This window comes from Drosophila novamexicana, unplaced genomic scaffold, assembly GCF_003285875.2.
Source record: "Drosophila novamexicana strain 15010-1031.04,08,12 unplaced genomic scaffold, DnovRS2.1 tig00004555-arrow-pilon, whole genome shotgun sequence".
In the NCBI taxonomy this organism is placed as follows: domain Eukaryota; kingdom Metazoa; phylum Arthropoda; class Insecta; order Diptera; family Drosophilidae; genus Drosophila; species Drosophila novamexicana.
Genome location: NW_020825052.1, coordinates 1038284 through 1052355, shown reverse-complemented (window position 1 = coordinate 1052355; position 14072 = coordinate 1038284). Strand labels below are relative to the sequence as shown.

The 14072-nt window shown below is 43.5% G+C and overlaps 1 protein-coding gene across 1 annotated transcript; it reads right to left on the bottom strand.

Annotated features, from left to right (window-relative positions):
* Window positions 1-213: 213 nt before the first annotated feature.
* Window positions 214-13842, bottom strand: LOC115770177 (homeobox protein caupolican). Its single transcript, XM_030715337.1, has 5 exons — window positions 13280-13842; window positions 5083-5631; window positions 4638-4756; window positions 2191-2516; window positions 214-1385 (listed from the first exon to the last, which is right to left on the bottom strand). The coding sequence occupies exons 1-5, from the start codon at window positions 13325-13327 to the stop codon at window positions 340-342; spliced, it is 2088 nt and encodes a 695-aa protein (XP_030571197.1). The 5' UTR covers window positions 13328-13842; the 3' UTR covers window positions 214-339.
* Window positions 13843-14072: the final 230 nt, after the last annotated feature.

Genomic DNA, 14072 nt, shown 5'->3' with positions numbered 1-14072 from the left:
GGTTATTCAAATATTTGGTATCGGCATTAACACTCAACAATATATGCTTGTTTACATTTTGGAAAATCGCCATTAAATTAAACATTTTCTTCATTTCAGAAAATATTTCCTGAAAGTCTAAATATATTTTAAGAAAATATGTCTTTAAATAAATTTTTTTAATATCTAATATTTTCTTTAAACTTAGAAGATCATATTCTTGTTTTAATAAGAGATATTTTTTTCATTTAAAAAAAGCCTTTCTGGAAATATAGAAATTTCGCAATTTTTTGACGATTTTACTAAATTTTGGGTAAGGCAATTTTGTTGAGTGTACTATATAGGCTAACCCCATGGGCCTTACGAGTTTGAGCGACTGCTCGTTAGATAGCTACTGCTACTATTGCTACTGTGGTATATATTGTTGTTACTGTAAAGCATTGAACCCATGGATGTTACCGGCACTGTTCCGGGCCCGGAATGCAGCGTAGAGCTGCTGCTGTTGCTGCTGTTGTTGTTGCTGTTGTTGGTGGTGGTGTTGCTGTTGTTGTGGCTGATCAGCTTCATATTTGGCGGCGTCTGTGGCGGTGTATCGGGCTGGATCTCGGTAAACCCCATCCTCTGCTGATGGGACTGGGGCAGGTAGGGTGCTTGGCTCGAACTGGAATGCACCTGGAGCTGGGATAGATCGCGATGCATATTGATAGGCGTCTTGGTATGCATGCCCATGGCCTCGGTGTACGCCGTAGGTATCCGCGAATATGGCGATGCGGCGGCGTAGCTGCTCATCATACTCAGCGGCGAACCGAGCTCGACTTGCGGCCCCATAGTCGGGTGAGTGCCGTGCCCTGGGTGCTGATCCGGATGCAGCTGGGTCGTGGTCGGTGTATCGAGCGCCGCTTGTGCCTGCTGCTGCTGCTGCTGATGTGGATAAAAATTCTGGCCGAGATATGCCGTAGGCGGTGGTGTCTTGCAGGCGACTGTGTCGGCCACACTCCAGATTTTGGGCTTGCTCGCCGGCACCGGTATGCCACAGTCTCTGCTCAGCTGGTTTTTTTGAAGGGCGTATTCACTGCCACCAACATCTTGGCCATGACCCTGCACGTAGCCGGGATTGTAATAAACGGCTGCCGTCTGCTGCTGCTGCTGCTGTTGCTGTTGTTGCTGTTGCTCCTGCTGCTGCTGATGCTGCTGTTGCTGGTGTACATGGGCGTGAGCGTGGGCGTGGGCATGTGCGTAGGGATTGTAGGAGTGCGCCGGATGCGGATTGAAATTTGGTGTACCATACGGTGGCAGGCCACGGATGGCCAGCAAATTCTGCGGCTCACGCTCCAACTTCTCGTCAATGTCCAGTTCCGTTTTGTCCGTCTTGGCCAGCTCGGACTTGATGCGTTGTTGGCCGGGATCTGGTGATTAAAGTTTTTCGTTTGGCAGAACGGAGACAAAATTAAATTAAATAAAATTAATTTCAAGTCGAGTGCGGAAGTAGACAAGTTCTAAGAAGACTGCAAACTTGGCACTTGGCATTTGCCACTTGCCACTTGCCACTTGCCGCTAACAGCTGGCAGCTGGCAACTGGCAACTAGGCGTTTGCCAGGCGCAGGCAAAAACCCTTGAAATTGTTGGTGGGCGTTGATGCGTGCAACCCTCGCGCAGTGCCCTTGCAGAAAGCTTTCAGCAACAAAATGCTCCGGCTTCCGCTCCAACTCCCGTTGTCCATGCCCCCTCGCAAGCAAAATTCAGAGCAAGCCGGTCGCCAAGTCGAGCAAGGCCGCCGCTATGCATATGGAGAGCCAAGTGCGGGCGCAAGGCCACTTTGCCAACAATGTGCTGTCAACTTCCGGGGAGGATGTCGCCTAAGCAGTCAGACAAATAAACGGACGGCAGCGGCGGCGGCGGCGACAACGGCAGCCGGAGAAGACAAAGATTGCATAACATTCGTTTCGCCACATAAATTGTACTTAAAAGGCCGCTGCCACAAAATCTGCAGTAGTTGGGGTCTGGGCGGGGCATGAAGGGTCAGCAAGCGACAGCCATTGAAATCGATGGAACGGGAAAAACAATACAAATACGACCTTAAAATGATATAAGCCCCCGCGCATACTATGGATAAAAACATTTCGATTTAGACACTTGCTCGGGTCAATGACATCGGCGGGAGGGGGTGAAGGCGGCTCGGTTTGGAGCACAGCAAATTAAGTGACAGCTTACCAAATGTGTCGCTGGCCTGCAGCTTGGAGCCCTCGTTGGCCTCCTTCTCCTTATCCTCATCCGACAACAGTCCGTCGTCATCGTCTTCCGTCTTGTTTTTTGGTTCCCACGTCATTTTATTCTCCTTTTTCAGACGGCGTCGTGCATTCGCAAACCATGTAGAGACCTGGGTGAGCGTCATCTTTGTGATGATGGCCAGCATAATTTTCTCGCCCTTGGTCGGATATGGATTCTTCTTGTGCTCGCTCAGCCACGCCTTCAGCGTCGCCGTTGACTCGCGCGTGGCATTCTTGCGACGGGAGGCGAGATCGTAGTTGGGCCCATAGCTGTAATATAGACAACATTGAGAAAGTTTTTCTCATTATAGATTATAGCCAAGCACAACTGACATCGAGCCCAACTGTAAGCAGAAAACGCAGCTTAAACGCGACAACGCCCTGTTATTGTATAAATATCAAGTGCTTGGGTCTTCCGGTCAATCAGACGGGTCCAGACCCTGCGCTTATCAGTGCCCCGGCAATTAACAGTGTTGGCTTGCCACACCTACCAGTCAAACAATTACATTTCAAGTTCTCCTCAACACACACACTTAAAAACAAAAGCCAAAGGCCGCACGGCGTACGATGGGACAAAGTTCTTAAAAATGTTGAAAAATAAGAGAGGCGCGTGTCAGGCTTAAGTTATTGCAAAATTATTCGAAGAAAAACAATTATTACAACAAAAAAACAAGTACTAACAGCTCAAGCTGTGTGTGGAACCTTCTTGTTGGATTTTTGGGTCGATTTTTAAAGGAGCTCATGAGCTTTAAGACTGTGCATGATTTAATATAGATTTATATATTTTTTAGATAGCACAACAAGCCAATACACCCAATTTTACAAAATACACACGGTATAAACAGCATAGGCTGAGCAAGACCTTTGCATATGACATTCAAGCCAAACTCTAGACGTGAACTTGAGCCTCCATTGTCGAAATCTTAATATAACTCCCGAGGAACCAATTATTATTATTATTTGTATTGTTATTCACTTATTATTTATATAGAATAGCAGTTGTTATAATAGCTAACTAAGATGCTCCGCTAAAGTAATAGTACATCGATAAACTCGTCTGAGATTTGAACCAAGATCCTCACTTTGCACTTGTCCAAATTGCTCACTTAGAAAACACATCTACCGAGAACTGCTTTTCACTAGTTATAATTTGTACGCTAATAAGATTAATATCTCTATACAATAAATCATAAACTATTTACAAAGCATATTTGCTAAGTTAAGCTATTTCCTCACCCCTTTACTAGTCGGTTGCCAGCCCCATAAGATTATTTTATGGCATCAAACTTAAACACAATTTTAATTTGTCCGTTACAGTATTTACCCTTAATTTGCATAACTTTAAGAGTTTTTTTTTAATGGCGGGTTAAACGCAACGATGTGGCTAGCAAAATGGTTTATGATTCAGTTTTTCTCGTCTTTGGCTGCTCAATTTTTTTTTTCGGTTTTAGTACGTGTTGCACTTTCGACTCACAAAATTGCGCTTCATGACGCACAATAAAAACGACGACAGGAGAAACGCCCTGGGAATTTTAATCTGTGCATTTGTAACTTCCTTCCGCCCAGCTCACCATACAACCAACAGAGCGTCCCTTCCAGCCATAAACTTATTGAGTTTAGTATATTTTTTAAAAGCATCGCGGCGCGCCGCCGCCTTGCTTAGGGTTAGGGCAAGTTCGAGGGGTACGGCAAGTTAGAGGGCGTTAAGCAGTACAAGCACGATATCCCGGCCGATTGTCTACGCTCGCTGCGACAGTTTAAGCCCGGACCGTGGGCCCGAGCATGCTAACTTGCCTGCTTGGGCCACTTGCCACTTGCCACTTGCCACTTGCCACTTGCCAGTTGCCAGTTGCCAGTTGCCAGTTGCCGGTTGCCAGTTGGCAGTTGGGCCGCGCTAAACCTTTTGTGGTGATAAAAACTCAGCAGACGCTGCACGGAAACTTTTGGTCGACGGCCCATGAAAACATTTTAAACTCGCTTAACTTTCTTAGTGGCGCAATTGTTGTTGTTTGTTTTTATACCCTGAACCCATTGAAGACGGGTGCAAATGTTCTAATAGTTTTGTGCATATTTAAATGATAGGCAGCAGGGCACAACTCCAACTCTATACAAGTTTTTGATCAGAATGAGGAGCTAGAGAGTACATCCGTAAGTCCGTCTACATGTCTGTCTGTTTAAGCACGTCAATCTCGGAGACTACAATAGGTTTAGCCTTGTACTTTAGTATGTACACATATTTGTTTGACTTATTTATGCCTTTCATAAATATTGACAAGAACTACCCAAGTAAATGGGTAGCTAGTCCCTGGGTTTAGGGTATCACCTAGTCGGACACTCCCAACCTGGGTATTCTAGCTCGTTTTGAATTGTCATTGGCGTTTATAGACTCACCCATAAGCAGCCAGTGTGGGATCATAGGAGTAATACCCACTAGTTGATTGCAGGCCCGCTGAGGTCCAAGCGTTCATATCGGAGCTGGAGCTGGTATCCTTCATGCCATAGGGATTGCTCTGAAAGTGAAACCAATTACACATATTAAAATAGTTATGCATCTGTCGAGGCAGCGCCTCATTGACTCGGCTAAGCCGATAACATGCTTGTAAGCTTTCAGCAATTGGCCTACTGGAGTAGCCAGACAGACAGGTCGACAGATCGACAGTTCGACAGATCGACAGATCGACCGATCGTGATGGCCTCCAGCAGATCAACAGTTCGAAAACCGGATGGCCAGCCGCGCGTAACCTGTCGGCTTACATTCCGCGTGGACTTATGCCTGCTGCACTAATCCAATTAGCGACATAACATTATCATCAGCATCGAAGACAGCATCACTTACCAGCGGTGAATAGAAGGCCGAGTTGTCTACACCAATGCTGGGGTAGGGATTCTGCTCGTTCGAGGGATACGGGCCGCCGTAGACTCCTACGCCAGCTGTGGGTAAAGCCATGCGTGAGTATCCGCCGAGCGTCAAACGCGCCGAATCATACTGGCACGAGCAGACTGTCTGGCCCGAGACGGGATCTGTGATGATGGGTCGTCCGTTTTCGCAGCAGGACATGCTATTCGCAACACGGACATGAGCCTCTAGAGCGCTGCCGCCGCTGCCGACGCCGCTGCCAGCGGCATCTGTTTCTGTAGCGCCGGTCACGTCGCTGCCAACTGCATCTGCATCCGTCGGCGATGTGGCTGCCGCCGCTGTCGGGCCCGCATTGTTAGACGACTGAGAAATTGCACCTGGACTGACGGGGCCAGTGATGCCTGTCGTTGTCGAGCCGCCCGAGGGACTGAGGGAGGCCTCATTTGTGCCGGACAGCGGCGAGGGCACCGAGCCCCCACCAAGTCCGCTTTGGCTGTCGCCAGTAGTTGCCGCCGCACCACCAAGTAACTAAAATTTAAAATAAAAAAACACACAGAGCCAGGCTAAAATTTATTTCACGAAAAAAGTTATATATATATGTATGTATATGTATCTAAAGGCGAAAAAAGGTTTTTGCAATGGTACGATTCTTCCTAAAACAGGTGATGCGATCAAGGACGAGAACGCAACGAGCTAGAGAGAGAGAGGGAGAGAGAGGGGGAGAGAGAGAGAGTGCCGAACCCGAATCCGGGCCCGGGCCCGAACCTTCTTCTCAGGTCGAAAATCAAGAAAACAGATTAAGACGATAACTCCAAATGTCAAAATATTTTATTGGCTTGGCGCATTTTGCGATCCGTTCCATCTATTTTCACTTCATTAATTTTCAATTTATCACAGTCAGATTTCAGATACTGTTGGGGCTGTCTTTGCAACGGACTCGGGCTCGAACTCGGTTGCCTCCGTCTCCGTCTCGATCTCGGCACGGGCACGTCTTTGAAAAGGGTACAAACCGAAGTATCAGCGGACCGATCGACCGCTCGATTGAGTGTGGGCATTGCGCAGCAAAAAGGGCAAGAAATTGAATGAGGCACTCAGGTATGCGCTTGCACGATAACCGCAACGAATCGCCGATTCCGATTGAAAGGCTGTAAGACCTTCCACTCAAAACAAACACCACCAACAACAACAACAACAACAACAACAGCAGCAGCAGCAGCAATAGCATTGGCCTCTAGGGCAAGTGCTAGACTGCTCTGTGCCCATATCCAGAAAGTCTGAGCTACCAATAAACCCCATCGAAACAGGCTTTAAAGATCAATGAGCGTAGAAATCACATTTCTCAAAGGCGCTATCCATGTGAGATTATGCGATTCATGTGAATTCCCTCGTCACGACTGTCAATCTTCTAATTACCTCAGGCATATGTACAGCTATTTTTTCACAGTTCTTCAATTCTTCATAGTGGATTAATAAATCGGTATTAAAGTGATTTCCCCGATAATCATGCTGTTGCATGCAACCTGTTACCAAAATATACACATCGGCTAACAGTTATTACTCATTCCGCCTGCTGCGGCTACTGTTGGCCCATTCGCGGACTTCTCAATCGGAGAGCGAGAGAGCTACTGTACAGTCAAATTTATGCTTTAAATAATAATGGTAATTCACGGTTTGAACAAGCTGATTTTCAACACCTCCTGCAGGCTATCTAATCGCAAAGCAATTTCGTGCGGACAACCGGACCGCAGTCCTGGCTCCGGCCCGGGCACGGGATCTGCCGCACAACTCGAAATTATTGCATAATGAAGGCGTTTTCATGAATGAAATCTAATGAATTCTGAATGAATGACCACCACTGGCCCGATGGCCGTTGGCCAGCAGAGTCGCCTGAACCTGGCCTGACCAGGCGACCAACTGTAACAACGACAGGCAGCGAATCCAAAAAACCCACAACAAGTGGCTGGCCCCCTCTCACTCCCTCCCGCCCCATCACCCTCTCTCTCACTCCCTTACAGTTTGCAGCTAATGTACAAAACGCTGCGCGCGCTCATTTCTTATTATTCTTTATTTTTATATGCGATTCGAACATCAATTTCAGTTTTTGTGGTCGTCCATAAAAAACACATATCAGCGACGACAACGACACTGAGGACCCGGACCCGAATGGCCAGCAGGCCGGCCGGCCGTCCGAACGACCGTGCGTCCGTCTGTCTGTCCGGCTGACTGCGGTCCGGCAAAGCAGCCACCGACCAGCGCTTATTATCGGCACGCAAGTCAGTTTATTTTTAATGATTCTCACTCACCCACTCTGGGATGCATTGTGGACTGAATGGACTGGATGGACTGAAGGAGCGGAACGCAGCGAGCGGGGAGCTGGGAGCGGGCAGTGCCGACTTTATCGTGAGGTGGACACACAGACAGGATTGGATGGTCCCGAGAGGGGTTCTCCTTCGCTGGCTTAAAGACGGCTTTAGTTACCACAATGCGGAAATGTTGCAAATGTTGCCAAGTGTTGGCAACTACTATTAAATATTGCTTTATAGTGCGCTCTTTTATGACTCGAATATTACGATAAACGGTGTGAACTGCATGTCTGCTTTGCAATTTCGCGTGGCATGTCGATGTGAAAGGATATTCACACACCGAAGATATTCCTCTAAGGCATACAGCATTTCAAATAATTTACTAAATAGTGTTGTTTAATATAAAAGCTAAAAATATTTTTTTTTGTACTTTTCTTTTGCAATCTTTTTGAAATTGGTCATAGAGGCGAGAGGTCGCCGGCTCAAATGTAGCAACAATTTTCAATTATAAATTTAATAAAAAAAAATATTTATAGCTGATTGTTGTTGATTTTAAGTTTGATTTGTTTTTCAAGTAGCACTAGCTTCTTTGTTAAAATTACATACATAACATGCACAACATACATAACATACGCAACATATATAATAGACACATCATACACTACATACATAACATGCATTACATATATATTACATATATATCACATATATAACATGTATAAAATGTATAACATTTACAACATATATAACTTATATAACATATATATCATATATAACATATATAGCATATATATATGTATATATTACATGCATAACATGCAAAACATATATGAACAAACTAGCTTGGGATTCTAGCCCAGATATTTCCTGCTCAGTGATAACTGGACAGCCTAGCTGCAAAGGACTTTTATATTTTTCTATAAGAAAGTAACTAGCCAAAAACTACAAAGAATCAAATAATTTAAATTAAAGATAATTTCAAAAAACTATACTACCAAAAAATGGCTTGTTATGGTGTTACACAACCCTGAAGTGCCATAGAATACACTTATACTCACATACACACAAAAATACAGATTAAATAGTGCTTTTAATTATCCTTTACACATTTTTGTCACAAGGTAATTATATTATATTATTATTATTTCTGCTCTAATATAGGCAAATAAATTTATCGAGAATCGTTCAGACAAAGTTTTTGTTTCTAAAGATGGTATCATAATTGAATTTGAATTAACAAAAGTATTTTGTAGTTTTACCAACTGACGAAAATAAAACTTAAATGATACTCAATAAATACCAAATATGCATTTTAAATGCTGACTATCAAAGCTAGTTAAATGAATGATAAATTTGTATTGTTTTTAGTTGAAAATCAGTTGAAAGTAAATTCTTAATTACCCAACTGCATTTGAAATATAATTTCCTTCGTTTGAACTCAAGTATTTTCGAATGGCAAAATGTATTGCATGAATAATAGCTGAACGGTTGCATGAGCCAAGTTCAAAGAATCGATGAATGCCATGCTGGCAGCGAGGCTTGCAACATCCCATTTGTTCGACACGTTGCGAAGTAAATGCGAAAACTTTTTAAGTAGGCAAATCGACAACAAACGAAAAGTGAAAAGCAATACTCATTGACCGTAATTGCCACAAGTGAACGCATTCTACATATTTAGTGCCTTTGAAGTGTGTGCAGACACACACACGCACAGACAATCGAATGTGCCCCCTCCCTCCCGCCTTCGACTACTTATCAGCCAACATGTGGCATCCTCTTCTTGGCCACCCGCTCTGACCAAGATGCTGGCGAAAACAAAAAAAAACAAAAAAAACTGGTGCCGTCACTTTATGGTTATTAATTTTATGATTTATGTTAAAGCTCACGAAACGCCTGGCCGTTCGGTACGCTTCAGTCCAGTTCCCAGTCCCCAGTCCCCAGTTCCGAGTTCCCAGTGCCGAGTGCCGAGTCCCACCTTGCCAATTTCAATTCCAATTGCCAATTGCTCAGTGCGTGCAACAAAAGGAGGTTGGGCTGTGAAGTTCTGCTTGTTATGCTCCGGCAACTGTGTGCGTGCGTGTGTGTGTGTGTGTTGTTGTGTGTGTTGTTGTGGGTTGTTGTGGCTGCTGCCGTTTCGCTCTTGTTGCTGCTACTGCTGAAGATGCGTTTATGGATTTTTGTTTTTGCACTCCAAACAACTGCAACAACAACAGCAGCAGCAACATCTAAACAAAGAGTCTGCTGCAAAAAGTGATAGCTGCTCCGCAATAGGTTGCTCCTGACGCCAGTCGACTTGGTATTGCAGCACCAACCGGCAACGGCGCCGACAGCACTAACGGGCAACACAGCAACAACAACAACAGCAACAGCAATGACAAACAATAAGCGAAATTAAAAGGAGCAGGAGCTGAGCTTGGGACTGCCAACATTTGGTTTTGGTTTTGGCTCTGGGCGGCGGCAGACAGAAACCTGAGGCGGCGGCGACGGCGGCGGCAGTGCGTCGTGGCATTTGGCATATTCTCACATTCATCCGCAGCAGCAACATACAGCCAGGCGTAGCAATACCCAAACCCATACCCGTACCCATTCCCTGCCAATACCAATACCAATCCGAATACCCATAGCTCTGATGCGTGTTTTTGCTAATGCGAATAAGTTGCTGCTGCTGCTGCTGCTGTTGCTGCTGCTGCTGCTGCTGTTGCTGCTGTTGTTGTTGTTGTTGTGCGCTCCTTTTATTGAATTAACTTCAGTTTCAGTAGTTGCTGTTGTCGTTGTCGTCCCAGTTCCTGGGCCGCTGCTCCTGCCGTTGGAGGCAAACTCTTTGTTTTGTGGCTTTCAATGTTTGCATTAAAAATTCATAAATCAATTATGGAATGCACACTGCAAAATATTAGTTTTTTCTCGCACGGCTCGGGCCAGAGCCAGGGCCAGTGCCAGTGCCAGGCAGGACACTGCCAGCCGCTCTGCAGCCTGGGAATTTCAGTTATTCTGGTATGAAATGCGTGAACTGCTGCTCCACGCATGGCAAGTTGACAATTCTGTTCATGATTAAATTCATACGCACATACATATAGTATGCCATACATACGCACATACATATATGTATGTACGTATTATATTGAATTCGTCAGCGATTTTGGTGTGTGTCATATTTGGGATGCCGAATTGGCGTTGAAATTAAAATTAAATTAAATTAATGAATACGACTTTTAAGCACATAAATATATATGCATGTTTGTGTGTGTATATTATTATTTATGGCCCGAGCTTTCTTGGTGAACCCAAATTCCAGGCTAGATATGCATGCTGTAATGCCTGAGCCGAAGGTCAGAGCAGCCTTATGAGGTGCTTTATATATTCTGTACCCATTGCAAATTGACCATAAAGGGTATATTGTTTGCGAGCAAATGTATGTAACAGGCAGAAGCAAGCATCTATGAGCTGACTAGGTATATATATTCGTGATCAGCCATGTGTGTCTATTCGTCTATCTCAGATACTAAACTTCCCCTATAACACATGTAGAAGTAGCTTAGAATTTGCTAATCCATTTTTAATAATATTGATAAAAATCGATTCTGGAACATGATTTTTAATGCATGCGTGCCTTTAACATTATAAGAGCTAGATATATAAAGGCATATATACAGATTTAACATTAAAAATAAATCCTTTTATTGGAGGTAGAATCCTGTCTGCATTATGCCGTGAGAATTTCATAAAAATCGGACTATAAAGACCGAACTTAATCAAGAAGCAGAGACATAACTGCTGAAAAAGATGCGCGTATATGCGTATGTTTAGAAAAACATTATAAGTTAAATAAATAAATAAATAAATATTGAAACAAGATATAAACTTAACATAAAGCAGATCGTAAAATATTTTGATGAATACTTTTGACGTAAGCCCAAAAATAACAAAACAAAATCTGACATAATTCTAAAAAAAATTGTTCAGTCATTAAAGATTATCAAAGCTATCTAACAAGTGAAATAAAAGCATAATAAAATATCATTTATTTGGACTAGAATTAACGAAAGCCTAATAAACTATAAATATTTGCATGTCTTGCAATCAAACCAATTTGTGTACTAAGCTGTTCGCTATTTATTTGAATGTAAGATCATAAAAAATAACTGAAACAAGTTCTCTAAGCAACTCAACCACAACAAATGGCATAGCTTGAATAGAATTTCGCCTGGAGATGTAGCAACAACAAAATAATGTTGGACAGCATTTGTAGGCCGCACTTTGCACATCCGCAGACATAATTACAGACGATAATCTGATTCATTATTTTAATTATTGCCATTTACCGAGCTTTGCATATTATAATAAATGGCGCTCCATTCGATGCGTTCAAACGCGAATTTATATATATATGGAGAGCAAACATATAGAAGCTCTCTAAACTATAAGAGGGTAACATATTTACGGCAGTCAGTGTATGGGCGTTGGTGTCCTATTTCATTGGCCATTGCCTTCGGTCCCGGCTCACACAACAAAAACCTCAGCTAACTAATTTGAATTACTGAACTTCACATTACGCCGCCTGTCCAGCGCCGGCCCCTCGTCCCGCAGACGTGACCATTCCAGTTGGCCAAGTAATTATGGTCCGAAGTCGAACGATGCAACGCAGCGCCGCTGGCCAGGATGGCGGCTGGAGCAGGCAGGACGCTGGCAACGGCTGCACAATGTCCTAAATTGTGCAACATTTGCTTGGGGCGTCTATTACCTCAACACAGAGTCCAGAAGCTGGTCATATAGCTTGCATATTCATGCCACATTGCCTGTGCTTAGCATTTTAGGAGGGCATAAAATTTAAATTTATGTTTATTTCAAATACATCGCCGTCGTCATTTGCCATTTACATATATATTGGACGGAATATAACTAAACACTGCACGGCACACACGAACGCACACGCACTTATCCCACAGGCGAACTATATAAATTGCATTGAGTAAGACTTTAAGAAACTCTTTGGCATGGATAATATGAGAGTCGGACTCTTCAATGTTAATGTGCATAATAAATATATTATTTACCTCTTCAGTCAAGTATGTTATTTTACAAATACTAAATAAATAGTTTCATAATTATATATATTTCTACTTATATACTCTAGCGAATATTAATCAGATATTGCCCGGGCCAAGGCTTTTCTTCAATTTCTAGACAACTCATTTTGCGCCCTTGAGAAAATAGAAAATTATTTTATACTACCGTATAACAGAATATATTCCATACAATTTTAACACACTTATTTGCAAATCATTTTGAGCTCAGTCGAAAGAGAAACAAAGAAAATATGGATCTGTAAAATCAACAACCAGTTCCATTCGAATTGGAATGTAATCAATGCAACCATTTAGTGTAACGAAAAGATAATAAGCAACCCTATATTGTTCCTGATATCGATACTTTGAACAAACGAACGGAAAAGACAAGGATTATCTAAGAAAGCCAACGGCCGTTTATCTTTTACAGATCGAAACATTTTTCACCAATTTTTCACAATTGCGGATGGAAATTTGCTGACAATTCCGCCTTGGCGTGCACTTAATTGACAACACAGGATAAATTTGAACTGCAATCTGTCTGTCAATCAGCAAAAATGTCATTATATATAACATATATATTCATTGAAGTTATATGTATACAGATATAGGGCCTAGACAACTCGCAACATAGATATACTTTGCGATGCTGCTTCTATTACGTTAAACTACATAAAAATGCTAGCTGGACAGAATACTGTTTTATCTAGTGTGAAATACATTGTTATAGATATGAATATAGAAATTAAATAGACCCAAATCGGAAACACATTCCTATAGGTATTCCATTTGGCGAGTGCTTTTGCTTACCTGATTTGCCGACGGGTAACCATATCCAAACTGCGCATATGCAGCCATTGTCGCGTTCGTCTTTGTCGCTGAACTGGTGACGGGAACTGGCGACGGCTACGGCAAAGGCAGGTCGCGAGTATGAGAGCTCACTGTGGGGCGCCCGCGCCCTGCAAGGATACTGTTGGGCGGGGGCGTCAGCGGGGTCGGAGGCGAAGGCCGATGCTGGCGGGATGCTGTTGAGCACTTGACAAGGGGTTTTGGGTGCTGGGTGTTGGGTGGCTGCAGCTTGTTGGTCAGGAGTGGGTGGAGCTGAAGATGGATGCGGATGTGGATGTGGATATGGAGATGGTATTATTGTTGTTGCTGTTGTTGTTGTTGTTGTTGGCGTGCGTGCTTGGCGCGAGCGCGGCTAAGCACTCTGGGCGCTTTTGTTGTTTGTTGGTTTGTTGGCTGCTCCGCTATTGTTGTTGTTGTTGTTGCTGTTGTTGGGCTTGTTGAAAATTGATAAAACAAATTGTCGATGTCGAGCAGTTCTGTTAATGTCGCCGGAGCCGGAAAATGTTTTGTTTGTTTTGCTGTGACTTTGCGTTTTATTCTTGTACTTTGATTTTTTTTCTCTCTGTTGTTTGTTTTTTATTGACTTTGGCTGTTTGCCGACAAATCGTCCTCTGATGCTGGACACTATTTATTTACTTTTATTTGTTGCGAGTCCGAGTTCCGGTTGCGGGTCACTGCGACACGTCTGTCGCTCAGCACCTGAGCTAAAAAGGTCGTGTTAGTTGCTCGCAAATACATGTGTTTATGTTTTAAT

Coding starts and splice junctions, on each gene's coding strand:
- LOC115770177 (XM_030715337.1), bottom strand. CDS start 13,327: ATGGCTGCATATGCGCAGTTTGGATATGGTTACCCGTCGGCAAATCAG. Junction 5,632..13,279: donor GTTACCCGTCGGCAAATCAG/GTAAGCAAAAGC, acceptor TTTAAATTTTAG/TTACTTGGTGGTGCGGCGGC. Junction 1,386..2,190: donor GCAGGCCAGCGACACATTTG/GTAAGCTGTCAC, acceptor TTTAATCACCAG/ATCCCGGCCAACAACGCATC.